At 53.7% G+C, this 26515-nt stretch overlaps 6 protein-coding genes across 6 annotated transcripts; 2 read left to right on the top strand and 4 right to left on the bottom strand.

Annotated features, from left to right (window-relative positions):
- Positions 1–9: 9 nt before the first annotated feature.
- V2A60_004514 (uncharacterized protein) lies at positions 10–4484 on the bottom strand (the record flags this gene model as incomplete). The annotated part of the gene is made up of 3 exons (XM_083255833.1): positions 10–1321; positions 1375–1691; positions 4179–4484. 3 exons carry the CDS (start codon positions 4482–4484, stop codon positions 10–12), a joined length of 1935 nt encoding a protein of 644 aa, XP_083111959.1.
- Positions 4485–6002: 1518 nt separating this feature from the next.
- V2A60_004515 (HNH endonuclease family protein) lies at positions 6003–6943 on the top strand (the record flags this gene model as incomplete). The annotated part of the gene is made up of 4 exons (XM_083255834.1): positions 6003–6065; positions 6160–6293; positions 6411–6567; positions 6692–6943. 4 exons carry the CDS (start codon positions 6003–6005, stop codon positions 6941–6943), a joined length of 606 nt encoding a protein of 201 aa, XP_083111960.1.
- Positions 6944–7409: 466 nt separating this feature from the next.
- V2A60_004516 (uncharacterized protein) lies at positions 7410–8605 on the top strand (the record flags this gene model as incomplete). The annotated part of the gene is made up of 3 exons (XM_083255835.1): positions 7410–7512; positions 7577–7884; positions 7937–8605. The coding sequence occupies 3 exons, from the start codon at positions 7410–7412 to the stop codon at positions 8603–8605; spliced, it is 1080 nt and encodes a 359-aa protein (XP_083111961.1).
- Positions 8606–9907: 1302 nt separating this feature from the next.
- V2A60_004517 (uncharacterized protein) lies at positions 9908–14722 on the bottom strand (the record flags this gene model as incomplete). Its single annotated transcript, XM_083255836.1, has 1 exon — positions 9908–14722. One exon carries the CDS (start codon positions 14720–14722, stop codon positions 9908–9910), a length of 4815 nt encoding a protein of 1604 aa, XP_083111962.1.
- Positions 14723–18080: 3358 nt separating this feature from the next.
- Positions 18081–19734, bottom strand: V2A60_004518 (uncharacterized protein; the record flags this gene model as incomplete). Its single annotated transcript, XM_083255837.1, has 2 exons — positions 18081–19140; positions 19202–19734. The coding sequence occupies 2 exons, from the start codon at positions 19732–19734 to the stop codon at positions 18081–18083; spliced, it is 1593 nt and encodes a 530-aa protein (XP_083111963.1).
- Positions 19735–21204: 1470 nt separating this feature from the next.
- On the bottom strand, positions 21205–22134 carry V2A60_004519 (NADP-dependent oxidoreductase domain-containing protein; the record flags this gene model as incomplete). Its single annotated transcript, XM_083255838.1, has 1 exon — positions 21205–22134. One exon carries the CDS (start codon positions 22132–22134, stop codon positions 21205–21207), a length of 930 nt encoding a protein of 309 aa, XP_083111964.1.
- Positions 22135–26515: the final 4381 nt, after the last annotated feature.

Below are 26515 nucleotides of genomic sequence, written 5' to 3' on the forward strand. Positions count from 1 at the left end.
TACACGTACTTACAGTTCCTTATCTTGGTGGATAACTTCTTTGATCTTCCAAGAATCCTCACTCAGCTCTACCATGTTCCAAAATTCACCTTTAGCTGCTAGCAAATGCTTGGGCGTTCCGCTTTCCACAACCTCGCCCCGGCTCAATACAAGTACAGAATCAAAGTCTGCGACCGTGATCAACTTGTGTGCTACCACCAGAATAGTCGTATCTTTGAAGTTCTCTCTAATTGCGCATCGAATGGCAGTCTCCGTGGCCCGATCAACACCACTCGTCGCTTCGTCTAGGATCAGGATGTGAGATTTCTTTTCTAGCATTACCCGGGCAAGACATATGAGCTGCCGTTGTCCATGGGAAATGTTTGACCCTCTAGAGAGGATCTCACGGTCAAGATCTGCCGCAATGATGCTTCCTTCTCCTCCAAACGATGTCAAGTGCACGCTTCGGAGTGCAGCAATAATTTCCTCATCACTGTGCTGGCCAAAGACATCAACATTGGATCGGAGATTTCCCGAAAAGAGGAAAGCGTCTTGAGGTATCACGCTGATGGTATCGCGCACGCATCTGCGGGATATATGGGAAACATCCTGCCTATCAATCATGATCTTACCAGTCGTGGCATCCACGAAGCGCAGGAGAGCATTGATCAAACTAGATTTGCCTGCCCCAGTGCGCCCAACGACCCCTAACCGCTGCCCTGGTTGAAGAGAAAAGGACACGTCGTTGAGGGCCCAGGGTAGATTTTCGGCGTATCGGACTCCAAGATTCTGTATGTCGACTTGTCCTTCGCTTGGCCATTTGCTCGGGGCAACTGCCCCCTCTTCCCCTTCTTCTGATGGAATGGATGCTAGTGCAAGGACACGGCCAATAGCATTGAGGCCCGTTCTAGTGACATTGATCTGACCAATCGTGATGTTCAGAGCTTGGCGAAGTTGCAGGGCCAGTGTGACTGCTAATCCTGTGCTCGAAGCGGTGCCCCTGCTGCGCACTGTCGCGGCTGTTACTGCCGCTACAAACATGCTGCCCATGATTCCAAGCCTCATTCCTAGCCAAGAGTGACCAAGTGCCATGTGTGTGTAGGCTGTATTAGCTCTGTCGATGTGGCCTCGCATTGTTTCAACGTAATGCCCTACCTTGCCAAATGCTCGGATCGTTGATAAGCCTGCCTGGGCAGAAGAAATATGGTTTGAAACCGGAAAACCGCAGCTATTGGTAACGGGACGTAGCTTTTTAGATGTTTCCAGAGCTTTTTGAGCAATCAGGATATAGAACAGAAGCATAATTGTGCTAGAAACTATTGTGTATGGCGATGACGATAGGCTGTGGTATATTAGCGTCGTCTCTGTATTTCTCCACGTCCACTTCACACTCACCTGCTAGCACAAATTAGTAGAATATTCACAGTCGAGCTCAAGATACCGATGATTTGTGGAGCCATGCGGTGATCAATAGCATAAATGTCAGAATCGAGCGTCTGTACAAGTTGTCCTGGCGGTGTGGACTCGATCCAGGACAGCCGAGCCTTGAGGACTCGCCCCATCAGGCTTTCGAATAGTCTCTGCGAGGATGAGTGACCCATTCGTGTAAAGGCCAAGGCCTGAACACTCAAGAGCACTGCACCTGCTACCGATAGCCAGAGGTAAACGCCAGCATCGTATGAAGTCGAGCGCGGTTGAGCGACGCTGCTTTCCTGCGATGTCCACTTCGCAAGCCACCACGAATTGCTCGCTGAAAGAAAGCGAGAGCATAGAACAATCGGAACAGCAAAAAGATATCCCCTCACACTTTCCGTTCTTTTGGCGTATGCACAAAAAATGGCCCAATCCTTCGAGAGATTGGCAGGTTGCGCCTGCGTCTGAGTCTTCTCCGCTTGGCCTTTCGAAGCAGGTTGGGCTTTTGCACTAAAATATTTTGGCTTCTGTTCCTTGCGTTGGCTGGGGAATTTAGCTCTTGGCTCTGATTTTGGCATATATTCCACCATGGCTGACCCATTGTGCAAAGAGACAAGGCATGACGCCAGCTTGGAGCAGTATTCCGGGTGATGCGTCGCCAAAATCATCGTTCTCCCCAGCAGAATCTCGCCTGCAAGTGCATTGTCACAGATATGCCTTGCCACAGGCGTGTCCACAGCGGCCAAAATATCCTCTGATATGATGAACTCGGCTGGTGAATACAATGCCCTCGCGAAAGCCAGCCGCCATTTTTGGCCGCCGCTGAGCGAGGACCCGTCAGTGCCAGCGACAGTGAGATCACCATTGCCCAACGTATCAATGTCATGAGTGAGTCCGCACACTTGCAAAACATTATGATAGCGCTCCGCGTCGAAAGTATACCCAAAAATTATATTATCCTTTATCGAACAATCTTCGATCCAAGGCGGCTGCGAGACGAATGCGACGGATCCAGCGACGATGTCACTGGCTGTCGAGAGATTCGAGGAAGTAGCAGCTGCAGGCTTTAGAAGCTTACCAGACTGTATCATGGTTTCTTCCAATATTGCAGACAATAAAAGACTTTTCCCAGAGCCTACCTGACCTGTAATAAGACTGACCCCGTTCCTTGGAAATTTCAAGTTTACACCTTTCAGCGTACTCTCTTTCCCATCCCCAGACCAAGACAAATTCGCATCCCGCAGCGATACGTCATCCGCTAATATGGACTGTCGAATCTGTTCAGGCTGGTTGAAGTATAGCTGAAGCTTCGCGTAGCTGAGCCTCGCGCGGTGGAGCGATGCGAACCGCGTTGGAAGCTGCTTGATGACTGCATGCAGGTTGCTAAATAAGTTGACAGATGTAAACGCCACTGAAGGGCTGAATTGGCCTGTTCTGAATGCGTGAATATATATTGTGAGTGACGCAAAAAGAACAGGGCCAAGGGTCGCAACCAGGTTGATCAACTCCTTCTGAACACTGGCCTTCCACGCAGCTTCTAGGTTGTCGTTGCGCGAGACGAATATTCGGTCCTGCCAGAACTTTTCCATCGAAGAGAGGCGTATTTGACGAAGCCCATGAAGCGCTTCAGAAACCAGGTGCGAGGTTCGTTCAGTAGCTTCCAAGTGCTCCGCTTGCGCTCGGCGAAGATTGTTGGACAGCTTTCGTGATATCCAGATGGCCAATACAGATGGGATGCCGCCGACCAAGATGGTAGTGAATCCCAATAAATGCGATAGGTATACAGAGTGCAGACCTATCTCCAAAGCGGCCATTGGTAAGTCATGAGCATCAAGAAAGGTCCGGGCGATAGTGCCACTGCGTATTACAGGTTACTATGAGACAATCAAAACTTGTAAGCTTAGTAGCATACCTGTGGCTCTCAATCGCATCCATCAAGCTTGGGCAGTTTGCGTCTTGCTTTGCCCCGGCCGGCCCACCATTGACTCCGGACCGCAAGCGCATAGACTTTTCAAATAACAAGGTCTGAAGGAGGCCGAGCATCGGTAATTGAATGCGAGTGTGGCCGATCCAGCCAGACCAATTGTCACAGATAGAGACGCCAAGAAGACTCAATGGAAGCAGTACAACCCAGGTCCAAATCCAAGGAACGGTATGCGAATGCATCTCCAAGCTTCGTAGGAGGTTATACACGACATAGCGACTGCCAAATTCTGACGCTTTTTCCAGTAGCACTAATGTCCACTGTATAAGCAGAGGCTTTCGGAATATTATTGCCAGCTGCAGCCATAGCTCCTTCGTTTGGTCACAAACATCGTATTTTCTTCTCATTGCAGATGACGTCTGGCTAGCAGGAATTCTTGGCAGATCTTGCAGCTTCAGTGTTGCAGGCAGTGCCGTGTGCTCCCGATGAAGACCCCATGAAAAGAATACCCAATCTAGTATCGACACGCCACTCTCATTCAGCACTGCGGTGTTGCCACAGAAAACAACAGCGTGCCGTGGGAACGACAAAAGAATGAACAGCACAACAGCGGCAACCACAAGTTGCGGCCAAAAAAGGTTATGAGGCACCATTAAGTGCTCATAAAAGAGAGAAGCGATGAGAATCAGCGATGAAGCGGCTGTGTAGATTGACATTTTATATCGTTGCTGAATACTCTTTTGCTGACATACAGCGAATGACTGATACATCAGCAGTGACTGAAGATCTGCATTAGCGCACATCAGGTCACTACAGCTTGAAGTTTTTATATTTCGAAGGGTAGTCTCGAGTAACTACTCACCCACAAGATGGGAGCAGTCCAGCGTAGCAGGTCGCATCGCGGATCTTGACTTTGCGGGACTGACGTCCTTGATTGCGAAAGAGACATGCCTCCCCCGAAAGCAGGAGCAAAAACAAGCGTGCTGTAAATGCTTGCGTGGATTGTCGCCGCCTTGGCCTCGGACTCGTTTGTAGCTTCGCCGTCGACGTCTTTGTACGGCTGCGCATTCGGCCGCCGGTGTGTTGCCACACAACGGACGAAGCAGGCAACAGCCAGTCCCAGGGAGAGGACGGCGAAGTTGGTGGAGTTGATGAGAAGAAATGCCATGATGGATATTCCTACTAGTTGGAAGCCTCCAGCATGATCTGAAAGTCGTTGTTAGGTGGCAGGTCGCAAGGCTGTCACCCCTCACAGCCACCGGCTTAAAGCGGGTATCATGTTGGCCGTTGGACGCGATCGCGCCGCCGAATGCCAGCTGAGATTAATATCCAGTGAGTAAGCACATCGTATTCTGCCTCATTCCCTTATTAAATATCAGATATTTCGGGTACTTTTGCCCTGCAGAATACGGTCTTGTAAACCGTCCAAAGTCCCTCAAAACAAACCGATGACCAGTGCAGGCCCTCTGCCATAGTGTCTTCAAATGTGCTGCTTAGGTTCTTTATAGACATTGTATCAGTAAAGAGTAGCGCTTCCATATCCGTGAAAGATGCGAACCTGCACAGTGTAATCTGCACACAGTCAGGTCTTTCCACCCTGAACTGGTAACTACTACTTGTGGCATTTGTGTCTCATCAGCGCAACGCAAACTTGTCCCTTTCGGCGGAATTCGTTGGCGCGCTTTCCAAGCACTTTGTTTGTCTGGGTCATCCCACTAGAGAGGGCTCATTTATCGTCATCCCATTCAATGGCAATCATTGCGACGTTGGTCCATAGTTCGCGCACTAGCCAGCGATGCGCGACTATTAGTAGAGTGACAACTGGAAATCCGCCCAATCCTTTTGACCGTACGAATCTACACTACCGACTTTCCCAAAGACCATTCGGCTTTCGGGGGCTTCCGATGGATGGGCATCGTAGTATAGTTGTAACGGATGGGCATCTGACATTCCCATTCAGGAAGGCCAGCTGAAAACGAGTCCGAAACAACGCCATCTTTCTTGGCGATCGACGGCGGGCCAATCTTGTGTTCCCACAGCCTGCTGCCACATCAATTGGTTAGGTCGCTCGAGTGCTCAACCCCCATCACCAAGCCCGTGATGGCCGCTCGATTGACACTTTTTAATCAGCTCGCAATCGTTTGGTTGGCTGAACGAGCACCCCGTTCATGCCGCTGGTAGGTGGGCTAGCTGAAAGGACACGGCGTGCTGATTCGCAAGCTCGGTGGCATTCAGAGTTCGGGCAAGCGGAGACAGGCGCGAGCGGCCCGTGTGAGGTCCAATTGTGCAGAAACGTGTCGTCGTAGTCCGGATCGCGTCGGTCTAGCTTTCGGGCAACGCCCCCCCCCCTCCTCTTCGAGGTGCCTTGGGGAAAAGGGACTTCTGCACCTGGGACTCAGGTTCAGCATCGGGCAGAAATGCCGAATCTGACTGCCCCCAAGAGTAAGACTGGTGGGGAAGTGTCCCCCAAAGTTCCGTAGCAAGTCTAGTTCGAGATCGACTTTCACCAGGTCGGTCTCAGCTCGTGCAAACTGATTAGCGCTTGAGAATGCCCGGCCAACTATAATAAGCAGCGGGTGTGCCTCGCGGCTCGTCCCTTTGTGTCGATTGAAGGGTCTGAAGAGCTTTTTTGTTTCCTTTTCTACCCACATCTTTTCGCGACGCTCAGACAGCCTCGTCCGTCAAGATGCGCATCTCCAACCTTCTCGCCGCCGCGACCATCGCCCTCGCGGCGCCCGTCCCCGAGCCTGTACGAGGACTGCCTCCCCGTTCCCTTCCCGTTTGACCGGGAGTTTTTTCTTTTTGAGCCAGCGTCTAACCGACTTCTCACTCTGCAAACGTAGCCCGGCATCCCTAGCACCAGCACCGCCAGGAGCGACCTCAACAGCATCCAGGTCGCCGCCTCAGGCTCCGGCGACGGTTACTCGCGCGCCGAGTTCCCTCACTGGATCAAGGTCGACGGCAGCTGCACCTCTCGGTATGACAATGCATCACACGACGGCCTCCCGTGTTTTGCCGAGTGTTTCTGTACCCCGGCCCTGTTGCCATGAGAGCTAACTTTGGTTTCCTTCACCCCCCCTGTCCTCTTGTGTAGTGAATACGTCCTGAAGCGTGATGGCCAGGACGTCGAGACCGGCTCGGCCTGCAAGATCATTTCTGGCACCTGGATCAGCCCATACGACGACACTACTTGGACCAACAGCAGCAAGGTCGACATTGACCATCTTGTGCCCCTCCAGAACGCCTGGATTGTACGTACCAGCCTTGTTTATCATCTATCTCGCTGGCCTGTGATTGCTCTCTCGCAATTCTAAATGCGGAAGACCTCCTCCTGTGCCGTGCCAGTGGTGTCCGTGCTAACGCTTCTCTCCGCAGTCTGGTGCCTCGAGCTGGACCAAGGCGCAGCGTCAGGACTTTGCCAATGACATCAAGCGGCCGCAGCTCTACGCCGTCAGCGAAAAGGCCAACCGCTCCAAGGGCGACCGCAGCCCCGACGCCTGGAAGCCTCCTCTGCAGAGCTTCTACTGCACCTACGCCAAGTCCTGGGTCGCCGTCAAGAGCTACTACAAGCTGACCATCACCTCGGCTGAGAAGTCTGCTCTGAGCGACATGCTCGACACTTGCTGAGGCGTTGACGTCGTATGAGAAGTGAAGAGACGAGCGCCTCTTCTGGAACGGGAAGCTTCACGCTCGAGTCCCTCAACAGCTGCCGACGAGTAAATAGCACCGCAGATCAAACAATTTGGACATTTGTACGACCGAAATGGCGCCATCCTCATCTGCTTTTTTTGAAGCATCTCGTCGTGCAAATGCGAATGATCCGGCCATACCTAGTTTCAAAGTAAATCTCGCAGGTGTTGTGGTATTGCACGTGGAAGTCCATAGGCCTTGGCACTACAAACGCCGTGCGCCGTTCGCGTTTTGGATTGATCCAGGCGAAAGCTGTGCTACTATTTGCCTTGTTCTGGTCCTCGTCCAATTTGCCATATATTCTCAGGAATCTCCTCGTTAAAATGGCAGCACGCGATCTCATCATCAGTTTCACTGTCTTTACGGAATTTCTTAGACTAGGATAACACACTCGCTATCAACCATGCTGGCTCAAGTCCTGTGCCTTGCCGCTGCCTGCCATGCCTGGCCTTCGTATGGCGGCCTTTGGAACCCAGTGAACTGCAACCCGCTGGCCAAGGATTCACGTAAGACTTTTTTCTTGTATTTCTTCCCGATATCTGTTAATTGCTGACACTTGCCCTTTTGCAGACTGCCCTCCTGATGTGGCCTTTGCAGGGACGCGAGGTTTTACTTTTGCGGGCGCAAGCTACGACCAGGCCTTTGAGAGCTTCTGGACCGTGGACGAGCAGACGAAGCAGGACCGCGATCGCCTCAAATTCGCCCAGGGTGGAAATGGCTTGGAAGTCAGCATGACGGAGCAGAAGCAAGCCCCGACACTGACCAGCCAGCAATACCTCTTGTTTGGCAAGGTCACCGTCAGAGCCAAGGCCGCCAAAGGATCTGGTCTTGTCACTACTATTGTGCTGAAGTCTGACTCGGGTGATGAGATTGACTGGGTACGGCCTTCTCAGTTCATTTGTTCCGTTCGGGATCGCTAACGTGCAGTAGGAGATGCTTGGAGCGTTCCAGAACCAAGCACAGTCCAATTACTACTATAATGGCCAGCCGCTGTTCAATACGTACAACAACACATACGCAATCTCCTCGTCGTCTTACGACGACTTTCACAATTACACAGTCGAGTGGACTGACAAATTTCTCAAATTCTCCATCGACGGCGCAGAGCGAAGGACCTGGCAGCTGGGTGAGATCCCCGCCGAGAAGTGGCCGCAGACGCCGATGCAGGTCAAGCTCGGCCTCTGGGCCGTCGAGGGCTACAACGACCCTGGCGAGATTGCCTGGGCCGGGGGCGTGCCCGACTGGTCCTCCGGGATGCCCTTCACCGCCGCGTTCCACTCTGTCGAGGTTGAGGACTACGCGGGCTGGTGCGAAGAGGTCGAGCCCGGCCGCGTCGAGTACCAGTACGACGACAAGATGAAGGGCTGGGCCGACGTGCGTGTCGCGGGGTGCCGCAAGAGGCGCGAACCGGGTGTCACGGCGCCCTCGCCGTCAGGTACGTCGCCCGCGTCTTCCGGTGTGTCCGCAACTGAGACGGCCAATGCTGAGCCCACAGACAAAGGTGGCGGCAAGAACGACAATGAGGGCTCCGGTGCGATGTTGGCACCATCTGCCTCTTTGGCATGGATGGCCGGTCTTGCATGGATGCTATTCTTTTAATACAGGCTCAATGACTCTTAATATGTCGGAAAGACCAGAAGATGAAAGACTCCATAGTTTAGTACATGAGTTTCCAATAATATGACGTATTAGTTTGAGAATGCCTCTGGCGTTGCTGGTTGTCGTAAGCAGTAGCACTGCGGGGGCTGCAAGGTTCAGAGGATCGATGCGACAAGGCCATCGTGTCCTCTCATGCACTGGACGAGGAAATTTCGATTTGAGTCTTGTGCCGGGATTAAGGCTGGGAACGTGGAATATGGGTGATGCTGGCATCCATTGTTTAAAAAAGAAGGGCCCTATCGTAGAGAAGCCGTCGCGTTGTAGGAGGCATTGTGCCTAGACCGACAGTATGGCTTGTTTGTTGTTGTCGAGGAAGACAGTCGCCATGGGCGGTTTCAAGAAGCAGCCCGCCAACATACGCCGCGAGATAAGGTCTTCAAAGGTTCGTGCAATTTTGACTCTTTTTACTCGTGGCCAAACTGCCTCGCCGCAAGTGACAGAAATACACACAGCCATGTTCTTATTCGGTGTTCCATGTATACATCGAATTGAAACTTACAATATATATATACATCGAAGAAGAATATAGCTGTGTGTAGTTCTGTTGCCAGGCTCATTTCGTCATCATCCAGACATTTTATCCAAAAATGTGCCTTGACTGTGAAGAGCCAAAGGCCAGTCATTTCAAGTAATCAATCTACTGATACTATTCCGGCGGATGGGGCAAGAATTAAATATTCGTCATCATTGAGAAAATATGTCAGTCATACAAAATGAAACGTAGAGTAAAAAATGTCGAGAGCAGAGAGGAATATAGGTGTCTCCTAATTAGCAAACAAAGAAAGGAAACCAAATGTAACAAGAAAACACCTTTTCATCCAGCCCATTATTTCCAGGTGTGTGTGTGTGAGTTTGTGTGTTTGTTTGTATGTGTGCTTTTTTTTTCATAATTACCAATATTTCCACCGTCAAAAGAAAACAACGAAAAGAAAAGAAAAAATGCCTCGCCATTCAAATGCGTGATACTTTTTTTGTTAATACACAAGACTTGTTTCCTTTTTGCCCGCCTTTTGTTCGGTTCGTCTGGGCCAAACGAGAAAAAAAGAAAAAATAAGAAGGGAGGAAATCAAGAAGAAAGAAGAGATAAAATAAAAGAGCCACCATCGGGCCGCACATCATGAGGGAGCGGGCCGGGTATCATCAAATTATATCAAGGGAAAGAATAAAAGAAAGAGAAAAGGGAAGGGGGGAAGGATACGAGGTGTACGTAAATGTCATGACGCGACAAGACGTCCTTCTCTACTATGGTCGTAGAGTTTCATTCGCCTCCTCGTCCTCCTCGCCGCCGCTCGCGCCCGTGTCGTCCGGGTCGCTGAGGTCGCCGCGGGCGGCGCGATGCGCCAGGTCGCGCTCCTTGTAGACCTCGCGCTTGCGCGTCTCAGCCTGGTTGAGGCAGTCGACGTAGGTGCGGAACTTGACAATCTCGCGGAGCAGGTAGGAGCTCTTGCGCTCCCAGTTGGTCATGGCCTTGGCCGCATTGGAGCCGCGCGGCGTAAAGGCAAGCAGCATGGGGCTGCGCAGCTGGTTGTGCGCCTGCAGGTCGCTCTCGATGCTGCGCACGTACGCTGCCAGCGCATCGCGCTGCTCGCCCTCCGACAGGGCGCTGGGCCGCGCGCTCTGCGTCGGCGGCGCCCACGGCGTGATGTGCACCCGGTCACCGGGGAGCTTGCCGCGACTACTGTGCGCAAAGCCTCCGACGCTGCCGCTGCCGCTGCCGGGGATGTGGTCGAAGTTGGCCGACTTGGAGCCCGTGCTCTGGGCGCTGCCCTTGCGGACATGGCCGGTGCCGCCGGCGGTCTGCATCGGGGGCGGCGTGGTACTCGACTCGTTGATGGCCGCCACCAGCGCGTTGTTGACAATGGCCTCGCTCCAGCCGTATTCGATGTTGCTTATACCACCGACCAGCGGGTGCGTGCTGAGTCTCGCGCTCCAGTAGTTGGCCGTGTTGACGAACTCGCGTATAATCTCTGGGGTGCCGACCTGGAACAGGTGAACCGCGCCCGTGGGCAGGCTGAGTGCCCACACGTACGGCCGCGTGCGCGAGTAACCCGGAGAGGGCAGCGCCGAGGCCAGGGTGAGTCGGAGGTTGAACGTGCCGACATTGACGGCATTGTCTTGCCAATTTCCACCGCCAACAACCGGTGCCGTCGCCGTGCGAGGACGGAGCTTGTGTCTGGCGGACTTGCTCAAGTTAAACGAGAACATGCTGAGCTGACCCTTTTGCACGACGGCAAAGACCTCGGACCAGTTGCGATCCTTGGCGCGCTTGCCGACTCCATCGAGATGGTGCTTGTGCACGACCATGCCCTCCTTGATCCACGGCGGGCCGGCTAGCTCGAGCGATTCGTCTTCGAGCAGCTGCGTCGAGGTGTAGTCGCTGCTGATGATGGACGGCGCCGTCTCGTCGCCATTGAGATCCTCGTCGCGTATGATCGACTGGCTCAGTGCATTGGCGAAACCGATGGACTGCTGGTAGTCACCCCTGGGCATGGCCGACGCAAATGAGTCCTGCGACATGGACGCCTGCGTGCGTCCGAGAGAGTAGCGGCTCCAAGTGGCAGATGACATGGCGGGGCTCCACAAGGAGTTATCGTCGTCGAAGCTGGTCCTGCTGGATGTCAGGCCGTTTCGTCCGAGTCCAGGGCGAGAGCGGCTCTTGGAAGTCCACCTTGCAGTGGCGGTGCGGCTGCCCTCTGCGATGCGCCCACGCAAGGACATTTGGCCTTCGGACGGCGTCTTGCTCAGCACGCTTGGTGAGCGCTTCAGCATGCCCATGACAGAGAGGTTGCTTTGTGACTGAGCTGGGCCGGTGGACCGGTCTTCGGCTCCAAACAAGGGGAGTCTATCGTCGCGGATGGAGCTGTAGATGCTCTTGAGGACCTGTTCGATTTGCTCCTCCCAGGCACGCAGCGACCCGGTATGGGGAGCCTTGACTAGAGGCCCGCTGTCCTCGCCAGCGTCTCCTCCCTGCGCATCTGGTCTCGCAGAGGGGCGGAACGAGTGGCGGAAGCTCGACCGGTCTTGCTCGCCGGTCTGCGGATCGGCAGCCAGCATCGGGCTCCTGTCGGGGAGAATGCTCGGGCGTTGAAAGGCGTCGGGGTTCGATTCGTGGAGCGCTTGTCGGATCGTGGACAGTGTGTTTTTGACAAATTGACTGCGCGTCATCTTTGACTCGATATCGGCCATGTGGAGGTCAGTGTTGAGAAGCATGATTGAGTAGCAGATGGTGTGGATGACATCGGTGGCCTTGAAGCCGTGGTTCGGATTGCAGTCGCACCATCTCTTGGAAAACGCAACCAATATTCGATCCACTTGTTGGGTTTCGCCGCGGAGAATCAGGCGGCCGCAAATGCTGCGCAAGGCGGACTGGATGCTCTGGTCGGTGAAGCTGTACAGCTGCATGTATGCCTGCAGCGTGCGCTTTCGCACCGGCCCTTCCTCGCCCATCCACGAAGCGGCCTTGTCCTTTTGGATAAAGTCCTCCATCCCGTCATAAATCTTCTTGGCCTTGAGCCTGTCGTCCTCGGTGGGCTCGCCAACCACAAAGTGCGGCTCATCGAGAGCCTTGGCTGGCATAGTGTTGATGGTGCCAGTAGCACCCTTGGAGGAGTCGGTCTCGTCAATGTCTTCGACGCGCACGCTCGGGGGTCCGCTGGGGACAGATTTATAATCCGTCTCAGTCGACATGGTGCCCACGCTCGCTGAGCGGTTGCTCTCGCTTGGCAGCCTCAAGTTTGATCGGCTGCGGCTGCTACCCGGACTCAGCTGGTCCATGACGCGGGGCGCCATCTTACTGGCCCGGATGGTATCATCCTTGCTCGTGTCGTTTTGCGAAACGTTGGTCGATTCAGAGTGGGCAGAGGCGGAAAGGTCCGACCGGGAGCGTCTGTCCCCATATTTGCCGGGGTGCTCGTCGTCGCTGCCATTATCCAGATCGAGAAAAGTCTGGTGGGCAGCCGCTTTTGATTTTTTAGCCGACGGGGATGTCGTTTTCCTGCGCGGGGAGTCGCGGCTATTCTCAGCGTCGCTGGGCACGCTGCGGATCTTGGCGCTCGGGTTCGGCTCGTAATCGGGCGAGAAATCGCGTTTGTACTCGTGTCTGGGTTCGTCGTCGCTGTCGTTGTCGTCGCCGCCGCTGTCTGCGACGATGTTCGTAATGTCGTTGAGCGCGGTCGGTTTCGAGGCACCAAGAGCCTTGGCCGATCCCGCGCTGTTTCGAAGATAGGGGTCCAATGCTTGCCGCAGGCTGCTGACGGGGCTAGCGTCGTCGATTCCCAGGCTCGACTCGTTGGTCAGACTCGCCAACGGCACATCGGGCACGGGCGGTGCTTGAGACGGCAGGGGAGGTATGTCGTCGACGACCGACTTCTTACGTCGGCGGAAGAACGACGATGTCTTTTTCTGCAGGGGCGGTACGGGTGGCGGGTGGTGCGAATGTGAGGACGACGTATCTCGGGAAGGCGGCGCCGAGGTCGATTTCGACTGCTCCTTTGTTAGTTTGCCACTGGGGGGGTAATCGTGCTGTGAGGGCGAGGACGGCGGGCGCGGCGCGCTGTTGGGCTGCTTAGGCTGCTCGGTCGGCGTGAGCGCGTTCCTGGACGATCCGCCGCCAAAGACGCGTCGAAAGAAGCCTGGCCGGTCCTTGGTCGGCTGCTGGTGCGGCTGGTCCGAGTGCTGTTGGTGCGGAGATGCGGCGTGCGACGACTTGGCCCGGTGCTGGTCGTCCTTGGTCTTGCGGTAGCCGACGCTGGGGGCCGGGGCCGACTCGAAATCGTCCATGCCGGGCATCGGGGGCTGCTGCTGCTGCTGCTGCTGTTGTTGATCCCAGGGAGCGCTGGCCTGCTTGTTTTTGCTCGAAGCACTCCTGAGAGAAAGGGTGCGGGAGCTTCGCTTGCGGTCGAGGCTCGGCGGCACTTGGTCGGACGATGAGCCGCGGGGAGGGACAACAACGGGCCGACGAGGGCCGGCCGGGACGGTGGGCGTCGGCGCCGCACCGTAATCTTGGCTCAGGTAGTCAACGTCGTAGTCAACGGCCGAGGAGGAGGGCAAGGGCGGGCGCAGTTGGGCCGGTGAGCCGATAGGCGTGCCGGGTGCTGCACCGCCAGCACGCTTGCGGGCGCTAGAGCCGCCGGCGCTCTTGCTGCGACGGGACGGATACGAGTCGCGACGACCCGACGACGCGGACGGGACAGACTCAGCGAGGAACCGGTGGTAGCCGTCGTGCTGATGCTGGGGGACGCGGTGGGTGCGAGGCGGACGGTCGAGGCTAGGGTCGAAGGGCAGGCTGGCGCCGCGGCTGGGGGGCGTAACGGGGGGGCGATGCCTGTGTTGGTGGTGGTGCTGCTGCGTGGAACGGCCAAGTGAGCCGGACAGGGCGTCGTCGAGGTTCGCGTCGGCGGTAGCGACTGATTCCTGCCGAATTGTAGAGGAGGAGGCAGACGACGAGGAATTGGGGGTGCGACGGGCGGTTGTCGTGGAGGAGGCAGCGACAGCGGGAGCGCCCGTGGCAGCCTTGTGTCGGCGCGAGTCGGGGGCAACGTGCTCAGCCGTGTCGAGGTCGGAGCTGTCAGAGCGGCCGCGATGCCGATGGTGATGATGGTGAGACAAATTGGTCTCGCGGGAGCGAGAGGCAGCAGAAGAAGAAGCGGCAGCAGCAGCGACGGGAGAAACAGTTTGTGCCTCCGTCGACGAGGATAGCCAGGGCGGCGGCGGCGTTGCCCCATCAAACGGACGGTGGTAGCGGTGGTGGTGCTGGTGGTGCTGGTGCACCAGCTCCTGCTGGGGTGGTCCGGGGGGGCTTTGATTGCTCGGCGAAGGGTCCCAGTGGCTGCTGCCGGCGCGTCCACCAGGCTGATGACTCTGCTGCTGGTCAAGGGAGAATTGATCCAGCGACCGCAGCATGTTGGTGACAAGAGAGTCGCGGGTAACATCGCGCGGCGACAGAGACAGGTCGTGAGAGTCGCGTTGTTCGGGTGTCTGCGGCATGCCAGCCGATGAACCATCACTGCTGTCCGCGCGACGATGCCGGTGGTGATGGTGGCCTGAAGCCACGGCCATCTTTACCTTGTCTGTTGTTGTTTTTTTTTTCTTTGGTCTCCTCGTGGTTGTTTCTTTTTGGTCGTTCTCACCCTGTCTTTGAAGCTAACGCACCACTGTGATTCTGTCTCCTTTCCTTTTTTTCTCTTTTTTTTTCTTCTTCTTTTGGCCTTTTTTGTCCGCCTTCGCCTGGATGGCTGCAGATAGCTGGGGTCCTTTCAGTGCTCAGTAGGGGTCAAAAGGGTTTTTGTGGAGGACGAGTGGAGAGGATGTGCGAGTCCCTGGTTGCTTCTAGTGAGGAACCATTGCGCGAGCTCCAGACGGAAGCAGATGGACGGGATTCTCCAACAAGATTTGTCTTTGTCTTCTTTTTCGCACGATAAAAGTGAAGGGAGAGTAGGAAAATCCGACGAGAAAAGGATGCTAGTGTCAGTTGTTGTTTCAATTAAAGCTGTTCCTGGCAGGCAACAGGGAAGATCACAGAGACCTTCCTTGTCGTGTCTCGGTGGTGGGTTTTTTTGGCTCTGAATCGCGCGTGCAGTTCCAGTGTTGACCAAGAAAAAAAAAAGGCCGCTAAGTAAATGAATTAAAGAAAAAGCAAAAAAAAAGGAAGAAGGCGAATTCAGCACTCCGTATTCAATTGCGCAGAGGAAGGGGAATGACAAGAAGAAGGAGAAGAAGACGACTTCTGTCGTTCCGATCCAGTCCTTGACCGCCTTCGTCGCTCAACGTGTGCGACGACAGGAAGAAGAGAAAGAATTCCCGGGTCTTGCGCGCTCTGGCGTCGTCGCGTGTTGTTGGATGAAGGAGGGAAAGACGGACGCAATTCTCACGGGTGCTCTCTTGTTTTCTTCCCGACCCCTCATCCTCGTCTCCCTTCTTGAGCGTCTTATTATTGCTGCTACGCGGCGGGCAGAAAACTAAAACAAAATGAGCATTAAAATGGATGGGGCGCACAGGGACAATAAGCCTGGAAGTAAGTGTGCGTGAGTGTGTGTTGTGTGTGTTGTGTGTGTGAACAGATAACAAGTCCACCACTCATTTCTGGTTGCCTCTCAGCCAATGTTGCTCTCCCTCTTTTAACGCTCTTCATTATAATAAGCTTTTTATCTATTCATTTCATTCTGTAATACAAAATTTGCAATACGGGGCACGTGTCTGTGGGGGACAACAGACAAGGGGGCCGACGCCTTCCAGTCCAAAACGAGAGGAAAAAAGAAGAGTGTCATCCACAACATTTGCGCCGCCCCTCCCTCTCTCACTCTCTCACTCTCTTCTTACTCACTCTCATGTCCCTCCTCTGCTGCTTCAGACTTGTAACATGCCCAACTCTTGTAGACTGACGGAAAAACGCTTGGCCCAGAGTTTCGATCGAGCGTCTTGAGTCTGCCCAGGGCGCGCATCATTTCATGCAGGGCAGAGAAAATCTCGCCCATACATGATCCTCTTGGGCTCGTTGGGTAGAAGTGAGGAGATGGTGGGGGGGGGGGTTTTCGTTCTTGCTCAGGAAAACGAAAGGCAACCAAAAAAAAAATAACATAAAAAAGAGGAGGCCCTTGTCAATCGGGTTTCATCCTACGAACCGAGCTCCAGGCTAAAACGCCGGATGCTCTGCAAAAGCCCTGTCGCGATGTGCTGCGGATTCATGCAACGTGCTGCGCTAAGCAACTAACCAGCTAACCAGGTAGTACTGATACTCAGTACTGAGTAGTTGGAATACCTCCGCTCGGATAGACTTTATTTTATACCCGAGAGGTTAAAACGATAAATTACCATCGGTATTGCTGAAGCTTGGCTTCTTTGATGCTGTACGGATAACATATCACCCTCTCTCCTCTCACTCTCACTCTCATCTCGCCTCATCCAATGATGGCTGCAAAGCTGTGCGCTGGCACTTCTTGGCTGCGACATTCTGACGCTTCATCATCCCAATGCTTTCCTTACTTATTTGTAATCTATTCTGTTTCTTGAATCTTATTTCTATTTATTTCACTGTTCTGATTGCTCGTTTTCGTTTCTTTTTTCCACATCGCAATCAAAACACATCCGTCGTCGTCACATCTGTCAGGGGAGGTCCCTTGATCCCAGCAAGCCAGACGGCTCATGCCGCCATGACCGCAGGGCCCAGCAAGGGCCGGGCGCCGATACGCATCATCATCAGCATCATCATCATCAATAACCCATTGTGCCATTGAACCCCAGTTCCGCTCCCGTCGATTTCTCTCCCTCTCTCGCAGAGCACGGCCTTTTCATGACAATGGGGGACTTGGCTGTGGGCTGCCTGTCCGACGCCTCGTCTGCCCTGCTCGTCGAACCCCGGTAAGATTGCGCCGCGCCCGTGCGCAAAAGGATCTTTTTTTTTCTTGTACCGCAGGTTTGTAGCAGCCCGGCCCCTTGCATGCCCGGTTGGGACTAAAGGAGATGCGCTGTCACCCCCCCAAGTATTGGCGACGCCACCGTCTGATGTTGATTGAAATCCCATACTGATCAAGGTGTGCCCGGGACCCCGCAATCACGACCTTGACTGGTCGTCGCCAACTCATCTCGTCTGGCCATCATGGGACCACTTTGGGACTGTGAAGTCTGTGATCAATATTTTGCTTGAGAGATGAACAATTTTACATGGTCAATGCCAGAGATCCTGATCCTTGTCACGGATGAAGGCTTGTCGTGTACTTGCTGGTATCAGTACTCTGTCATGGGTCAGACATGCATGCATGCCCTAATAAACCTTGTCCTTTTTTTTGGCCCTTTCCAGTCATTTCTCGCCCCGCATCATCTCAAGACCATTCCAAGACTTCGCCATGACATCAAGTCTTTTTCAGCGTCCGTGCCCGTGTATTTTACACGCATCAGCTGCTACACGCGCGTCGGGAAGGTTGAGCCTGAGCACGTCCCCGACCTATACCCGAGTACACCGACAAGCCTCCCATCGGGTTGTGTGGATGCGACCAAAGCTAAATCAGCTGCTGTATATTCGGCGCTCTCAAAATCATCTCCCTGTTTCAAACTATCAGCTAACACAACTTGAAACCTTGCCGATGGCACCTTGAGTGCCATCGGCCATGGCATAGAGCTTGCAGCACCATGAGCTAAAATGCTGCATGAGCTACGGATTGCAGTGCCATGTCAATAGAGGAAAGAGCTCCAACGGCATCTAGATGATATTAGTATTTACAAGGTGTATTGTATGGAATTGTCATTAAATCTCAACGCCAACGCCACCAAACCCTAGTCTGTTCTTCAAATGGGATTCAATTCGTCATCGGCGATTTGCAATCTCGATACTGCCATGCGATCTACCAGTCTAATCTATTGCGGTGATCAATCTTTACACCTCTTGAAAAAAAGGGAACTTCGCTTGACTCTTATCAGAGACTCAAAGAGTAGCAGTGCGTGCCATTATGGCTTCCGCGCCCGTCACCGACGTGGTGTCATGCGGACTGCGTCCGTTCCTGTAGCTCCAAAGCCGGCAGACATCCTTGACTTTGTATTCGTGCACCAGTTTCTTCTTGCTAGGTGCGCCATGCACTTCAACGGGTGTGGTAATGTCGCCGCTCCCAAATCCCGTTGTGCCCATGTATGTAATGTCGAAAGCCTCCCGCGTGTTATCCATCGCGGCGCCCTCCTTGCCAACTTTGATGATCTCTTCCATGAATTCATTTTCCTCGGCCGCCCCGATGAACTCTCCTGTCTCGGCATCTCTTTTCAGCGGAAACATGCCGTCAAGATAATGCTGGTTAAATTGATGGCCGCCACGCCTAGTGGACCGACTGAAGAGACGTCCCATGAATCTGGGCAGCTGTGGCGATCCCATTCTGTTTGTCGCAAAATGTAAAACTCCCCACATGGCAACGAAATCCGTCGTGTGTGCAAAATGCTCAATGTATCCAATGGCACGGTCTTGCGCGGCGTTCCAGCTCCTCGACGTTGCCGACATGCTCGAGGACTGGGCCACAAGGGACGGGCGACTGCCGTCACTTACATCGACCAAGCTATCGACTTGCATGCCAGAGAAGCTTGCCTCCGTTACCAATGTCGCGAGGGCCTCCCTTGGCTTTCTAATTGTCAGAGCCTGCGACTCGGCATGACGATGGGGATTGTTGAAATGGTTCGCGGCGTTGCCAAACGTGTAAACCTCCAACTTGGATAAGAGATCTTGCGGCATCTCTTGCAGGAGCCAGTCGAGCACCAGTCCACCCTCGATTCCGCCCTGTGAATGCAGAATAAAAATGACCTTGGTTTTTGACGGGTCGTAAAGCACATCTCGGACAATTTTGTAGCATACACGAACATCGTTGGTGGCATAGGAAAAGTTGCGCTGTATTAGGCACTCGATGACGTCGAATATTATTCCGGAGGTGCGGTTGTGGACACCAAGAATCGGCCGGCCAAATGTTATGGCAAGTCTGTTTAGGTTGTTTTTCATCCAATGCTCCCTAGAACGGCATCTCACATTAGAAAACTGGCAGTTGTCCAAGCAGCTGCGCGTGTACATACCCTGCGGCAACACCATTCAAGAAAATCCACTGCTCGTGCTCATGCTCTGGCAGCGCCTTGGCGTACTTCTCGTCCGATTGGAAGGTCATACCTTTGCCGTTGAGAAGAAGACAAAGAAGCCAGTTGAGGAACAGGCAACCGCCGGCAAAGACCGCGCCGAGCCAGACCGGAAACAGCACCGCGATGACCAGACCGAGCAGAAAGACCGTCTGCAGGAGAACAAGAACACCGTGGACGGCGAGACACCACAAGTTGGCCCAGCTGGGGTAGAGCTCATCCAGCTCTCCCGAGTCGGCTGGGGTGAGAGGCAGAATTATCCATGGCAGCGCCCAGCAGTAGACGAAAAAGTAGTAGACGTCCTTGAGGAATAGGCGCCAGGGAAAATCGGTATAGCTGTAGTTGATGACGCCCGTGCCACCGACCTGTGAGCGGTAGAAATCCGTCGCCGCGTTCATGGCGCGCAGATTTGTTCTGTCGGTCGCAATGTTGGATCTAGGCAGGATAAAATGTGAAGATGTAGGAATCATGGTCATTTCGACAACGGCCAAAGCTGAGACTCGGGGAAAGCTAAGATGCCAAGGGCGTGGCTTGGCATCGCCCCTCAGCTGCCTTTGTTTCGGCCGTCATGGACAATAGATAGTCATGGCTCAGGGCAGCTTCGGGCCGCAGCGTAGCCTCGAACAAAGACGTTCTTGCCCAGGAGTCGACAACGAACCGGGCACGCGGTCAGCTCCACTGCGGTAAGCCATGGCAAGTCCAGCGTTGCCCGGTGGCCAGTCGGCGCGTTCATCTCGTGGTAGACGATGTCCGTAACGGTAGCATCTCTCGGTCGATCTCGTCTGCTCTCGACCAGCGGCTGATCAGAGCGCAAGGCTGAGTCTGGTCACACGGTGCGCGGTGCTGCAAACTAACGAGCCCATCTGACCAACGAGGCAGTTTCTCACGCGCCACGTTTGCGGGTGCGAGTATGTACTGTCTCCTGGTTGGGTAGCGCGGTTCCCGTGTGTGGTGGTGCCCTGGTGAGGATGATGGATGGGTGCATGTCAGGCACACGCTCCCCATAAAGCTGGGGACGCCACATATGATTATATGAGAAAAATCCCTGCACATTCTTTTGCAAGTTCCCGTACCCTGCATTGAGTATTTCCCACCTTCCAACTCCCTCTCTGCAGCCGCAAAACGGTAACCCCTCACACTATGGCGGTCTATTCATGGCCTGGACCTTTTTAAACGGAGTCGCTGTCTGCGTGACCAAAGCCCCAGATTTTTTTTCTTCGTGCTAATAATTAAGGTGCGGTGGGACCTGCAAACCACCCGGTTCAGATCTCACGATCTTCTTTTCATCACCCACCCGAATTCGCCCCCACAGCCGATGCATACGCATGACACTTTACCCACCTCGAAATTTTGTCGAATGAGCATGCGTGAAATTGTCGACCTGTTCATGCCTGTCTATCAGATCGCCTACTCAGTAGCACAGTTGTAGACAACTTCACCTTCAATCTACTTGCCCGCCGCGGCCTCTTAGTCCAATTCATCTTTTGTTTGCAATGTAAGGTTCATAACCAGGAGTAGGCATCCTTGTAAGGGTTGCCATCTAAGCTAGCAAACACGCGTCAAGATTAATACAGGTACACAACAGCAACTCCAAATTTAGCATTTTTGTCGGCGTACTTTCACATCGGTAAGGGAGGGCAAAATAAAATGATGTTTGAAACTTTCAATTTCTCTATCAAATGAATGGGTCCTCAAGTGGGACTATATGGGAAACATAAAGGAAAACGCCAGCTACCCAATCTATGCAATATCTAATCTGGTTGAGCCAGAGCTGTGTGCTCATAATATCCACTAGACTGCCCCTTTGGCCATTGTGATGCTTCACAGTAGACAGCGGGGAATGCCCAGTCTCATGGTCGTAGAAAGAAGAGGTGGTATCATATTCGAGGAACCAGTCCAAGAATTATCCTCTGCAAGACAAAAGAAAGGTAGGGTTGTCTTTGCATTTAGTCGCTGGACTTGTGCATGGAGCCAGTGACGTAGTTGGACTCGAGAGCGTCAATGGTGGCGACGTCCTCGGGGGAAAGCTTGAAGTCAAACGACTCAAAGTTGCTCTTGATGCGGTGGGCAGTCAGGGACTTGGGCAGGACAACGTTGCCGCGGGCGGCATTCCAGTTCAGCAGAATCTGGGCGGGGGTCTTGTTGTACTTCTCGGCAATCTTGCCGATGGTGGGGTCCTCGAGCTTGTTGCCGCGAGCGAGGGGAGAGTAGGCCTCGATCTTGATGCCGTGCTTGTCGCACAGGTCGACAAGAGCCTGGCGCTGGCAGAAGGGGTGGACCTCGACCTGGTTGACGGCGGGAACGACGGTGGCGTTCTCGATCAGGTTCTCGATGTGGGCGGCGCCAAAGTTGGAAACGCCAATGGACTTGACCTTACCCAGGCGCTGGGCGGTCTCCAGAGCGCGCCACGACTCGAGACGCTTCTCCTCGTCGTCGGCGGGGGAGTGGATCAGGTACAGGTCCAGGTAGTCGAGGCCGAACTTGTCAAGCGAGGAGCACAGGGCATTGAATGTGGCCTCGTAGCCGTGGTCGGCGTCCCAGAGCTTGGAGCAGATGAAGACCTCCTCGCGGGGGGTGCCGGTTTTCTTGAGCCAGCGGCGGATAGCACGGCCGCAGGCCTCCTCGTTGGCGTAGCGGGCGGCCGAGTCAATGTGGCGGTAACCGGCGTCGAGGGCGGCAGTGACGGCGTCCTCGGTCTCCTGACCGTTGGGGGCCTTGTAGACGCCCAGAGCAACGGTAGGGATGGAGTTTCCGTCGTTGAGCTGGATGGAGTGGACAGAGGAGACGGAGCTGGAGTGCGAGCGGTTGCCCTCGACCTTCTTGACGATCATGTGGCGCTCAGGAGAGACCTCGGGGGTGATAGCGACGGGAGCCATTGTGAAAAGGGGAGTAAGTTTGTGTGGTATTGAGAGGTTTAGGAGAAGAAAGTTGATGAATCGTTTGGCAATGTGAGGGAGATGAGGATGTAAGTTGATAGGCCAGCCAGTGGTTTGATGAGAGTGATGAATCGATCGAAAGTGGATTTGAAGAGGCGGGCATCCCTCTTATATAGATGAAAAGAGGGAGAAATCCTAAAGAGGCGGGTTTCAGAAGCTATCTTCTGTCAATAGTACAAAACGCCAGTCTCTGCCTCAGCGTCGACACCGTGTCCATGTTTATCAGTCCCGCCATTTACACAGGCGTCATTACGGAGCATCAACTGCGGAGCCTGATACCACAGTACTGCGCGGTTGGCCTGTCGAATTCAGGCGGGCTCCAGCATGAGTAGTGAAAAAAAGAATTTTTCTTTTTCTATTTTTTGACTGGGGCAGGGAGCAAGAGGTGGGACAAGTCAGAAGTCACTGGTGAACGAAGGCCGTGTATAGGTGATAACGCAACTGCGGCATTTTATCTTTCAGTCTCCAGTGTTTTTTTTCTCTTGGGATTTCTTCTTTAAAATAGCCCATGTAGCAGGGGGGTGACATGGGCTGAAAGGTACATGGCGATGCAGTGTGACGGCGGTGGTGAGCGAGCGTACCCGGGCCGAGTTGGAGCCGTAATGACGTCGGCGGTGGAGCGGCCGACAGGTACCATGTGGCGGCGACACGCTGTGAGTGGCGGCGAGGGTTCCGGCACGATCCCAACGAGATCCATATCTGATCCACATGTTTTGTCTATTGGAGGGAAGGGAGAGTGCTTTTTTTTTTCGGTTACGGTACGGGCGAGGGGACAGAATTTTTAACTGTGGCGTCGGCCTGCAGCGGATGTGGGAGGAAAAAAGTGCATAGAGCGCAGCACCATATTGGACGGGGGTCTGCGGGCGGGCTGCGAGGCACATGCAAAAGCGGATGGGCAAACGGAGACGTTCGGCTCAGAGTTTTAAACCGAGTGGACCGTAGGGAGACAGGCCATTGTTCGGGTTACTGCGAGAGGTACCTCAGGTGCCGTATTCATACTCCGTACTCAGTGGTTCATCGAATGGTACACCTTTCTTGCCATGTCTGTCACTTTTGGTACGTCGCAATTTCAGAGTTACTTCCATTATTCAGGTGGTGCAACCCTCTTCTGAAAGAAGCTTTTGAACCCAAAAAATAAAAATAAAATAAAACAGAAAACGAGTCAAATTAACACGACTCGTCTTTCGCTCTATTCCTCCAATCACGTACCCGACGGCGATCATGTTTCAAGACTGTTCGCCTGGCTCTGTCTACTGAGATAACGCCGCCGCAGATACTTATCAGTACAGTGCAGCCCGCTGTTCTTATGGTGCACCCGCCTACCGTTGCCCAGCTGCTCCCTGTAATCAAGCATGTCAAAGTACCTGGTAGTGCTATCAGGACGGAGTACGGGGAACTGTATACGGTACTTGGCTCATCGGGTCCCTCGTAACAGCACCCCCGCCATCTCGTACCATGAACCTGGGCCCTGGCCACCACGATAGCGCTGGTTGGCCCTGCGAGGACCCTGCAATTGCCCTGCAAGCCCCCTGTAATCTATCTTGGTCCCTGGAACCCGCCCGTCCTCGTCAAGCCACAGTTTTCGGCCACCGTTCAAAACCCTACGCCCAACAGCTTGTGACGGATTACCGTCCTGCCGTCCAATCACGCACGAGTCGTGGCCAACAAGTCTGCAAACGCTGTAGCTTTTCTCATCTTGTCACCATCTCGCCTCCCACTACTTAGGTCCGTTCATCGCCCAAGCCGACACTACTTCCATCTTCAGCTACACTCAGTCTCGTACGGCCATGTATGTATCTTTCCCCAAAGACCTACTGATAGCTCTTCCGTGATCTCCTTTCCCACCGCGCCTGCAAATAATCACGCTCATGACGCAGTGGTATCCACGTAGCCAATTTCCCTCGCAGGCTCGACACGCACGCAAACACGGCAATGCGCCATCTGTTTGGACCCCGTCTGTTCCGTCCAGACTGTTGCCTAGACCGCGTCCGTACTTACCGAATAAGCAACCACCGCGCGCAGTCTGCCTCGCTGTGGACAGGCAGGGAGACTGCACACATAGCCTCCTGCACGCAAGTACTGCTGCGACCTCGCGCAATAATACACCAGCCTCTCTCTCCCACCACCCTTGCTGTCAAAACGCCAAGACGCCATGATCCACCATCTCTTCCGCCGCCTCAACTGCGGTTTTTTCTTAGCTTCGCTTCCTTCTCTTCCACGAATATAGCCATGATGGCAGGCAGGCAGGGCTGCTGGTGCGCCTCTCGTTCCCACGCTATGACACCTGAAATGGGGCATAAACTGGAGCCTTAAGACACGACAGATGGATACCACTACGGATGCCGTGACGTCAACCCCTTCGCAGCAGAATGCACCTATGGTCGGAAAAGCCAAATACATACCAAGTAGTCCGTACTGGTACAGATTACTGCAAGAGCGCCGCATTGCATGGGCATGTGCGGTGGAGGGTTGCGCCGCCTCTCGCTGGCCCCTCCATAACGCCCGCCGCACAATACCGACTATCCCCGTCGCGGCCTATCTTGCAACCAACCGCTTTTACCGTGGTCCTCGCGGATCCCGTCCAAGCACACCGATGTGCAACTTGAACGGGAATGCAAAATCAAACTCTGGCCATCGGCTCGTGTAGCACAAGATCGTCGCGATTCGGTACTCTGCACGATGCACCTGCACCCGATCAAATCGGCCTACTTCCACAAGTTACACGGCATCCCGCAAGATACAACCATCAGAGCACTGACAACTTGACTCTGAGCACAGTGTTACAGGTGGCACATTGCAAAGTTAGCTGATGTAATGTGTCAATAGAGTTAATACCAGCAGCCTCAATACGCGTTTACGCCAATCACGTCCCTGCTGTGCCTCTCTAAGTGGCCCAGCATAATAGACGGCACACTGAATACCCCATCCTCATCTCATTGATGTGCACGCTCAGCCCAATTTGATAATGATCGCTCACTTTGGCATTCTGGCGCCATAACGTCGTTCCGTCTTTTCCTCGTTCCAACCCTCCATCAGTTGTTAGTTACACTTTGATTACTCTTATCAATACGGCTGACAAGCATGCTCGCTATCAACGGGCATCCACATAGCCTCACCAACGGAGCCCACGTCTCATACCAGCTACGTCAGAATGGAGCCAGTACATGATACATTGATTGAATTGCATCTAGTGCGTTGCAAATGTTACATCCTTGGACTTCATGTGGAGCTATACCAACTAGCTCGGCCTCTTTTTTTTTTGCTCGTGTTGCGCAGCAATCAGTCTGGAGGGTTCACATCGGCGATGTGTTTTTTCTTCTCTGTCTAGTGGTCGACAATGCCGAGTAAAGAAAATTCATCATGTGGCAGCTAATTACAGATTACTGAGCAGTGATTGCCAGGTTGAACGATTGTTAGCCATCGACGCTTTGCTCCTTATATCCCACTTCGCTGTACAACTAAAAGGCAAAAAGACCCTGATCATCAAAAATGTGTTGCGGTGCCTACGAGATTACAAAAGTGCCTATTTCGGGAAACACGTGTATAAGCCTATCATGAGCTGCACCAGAACCGTCTCGGGTAGTGGCAAGTCCAATGTCGTCGTCTGACCTGGCCAGCTACTATCGTGACTTTCAACGATTAAAATGGGCCTTCACGATCCTGGAGACAGATGACTGCAACGGTATCGGCATAAATCCGATGCATCTCGACCCAGATATTTACACGATGATTTCTGAATATCTCCAAGCTGTCAAGAATTCTATCTGGATACCGAAAAGGGTCTGTTACCACTGGCAAAAAATCGATTATCGTGGCAAGCACGTCAGCACGTCTCTCTCAGGCAATCTCCATTTGTCCCTAGTCTGCAGCCCCTGCTTCTTCTTCTTACCTAGGAACTGGCCCGTCCGTGAATATCCCATTATGGCAGGCGTTCGAGTTTCGTGTAGATGGTACCTTGTTGGACAAACAAGGTGAAGCTCGTACGGAAATTTTCTTCTCGCCATGTTTCTACTATGAACTTTCAATACGACGGCCTTCTTTCTGAACTCAAGGAAAATATCACCGATAGTCACTGTTTCCACTGCAACTTATGACGGCGAGCAATCTACGCCTACAAGAGTTTGCCTCTACTTAGCAGACTCCTGGAATGCAAATGCAGCCAACTTTGGACACGAACCCGAGGATTTCGGGCTGAAAGAGCCTAACACAACTCGCAGTATCCCAGGTCCGGGTCCTCTTGCAGCCGTGACGCCTCGGCGCTTCGACCTGCAGCTCTAGACGGATCTCTTCATCCATACGTGTCAAGCCGGGGCGTTGCACT

The sequence above is a fragment of the Cordyceps javanica genome, chromosome 3, assembly GCF_051103115.1.
Source record: "Cordyceps javanica chromosome 3, complete sequence".
Taxonomy (NCBI): domain Eukaryota; kingdom Fungi; phylum Ascomycota; class Sordariomycetes; order Hypocreales; family Cordycipitaceae; genus Cordyceps; species Cordyceps javanica.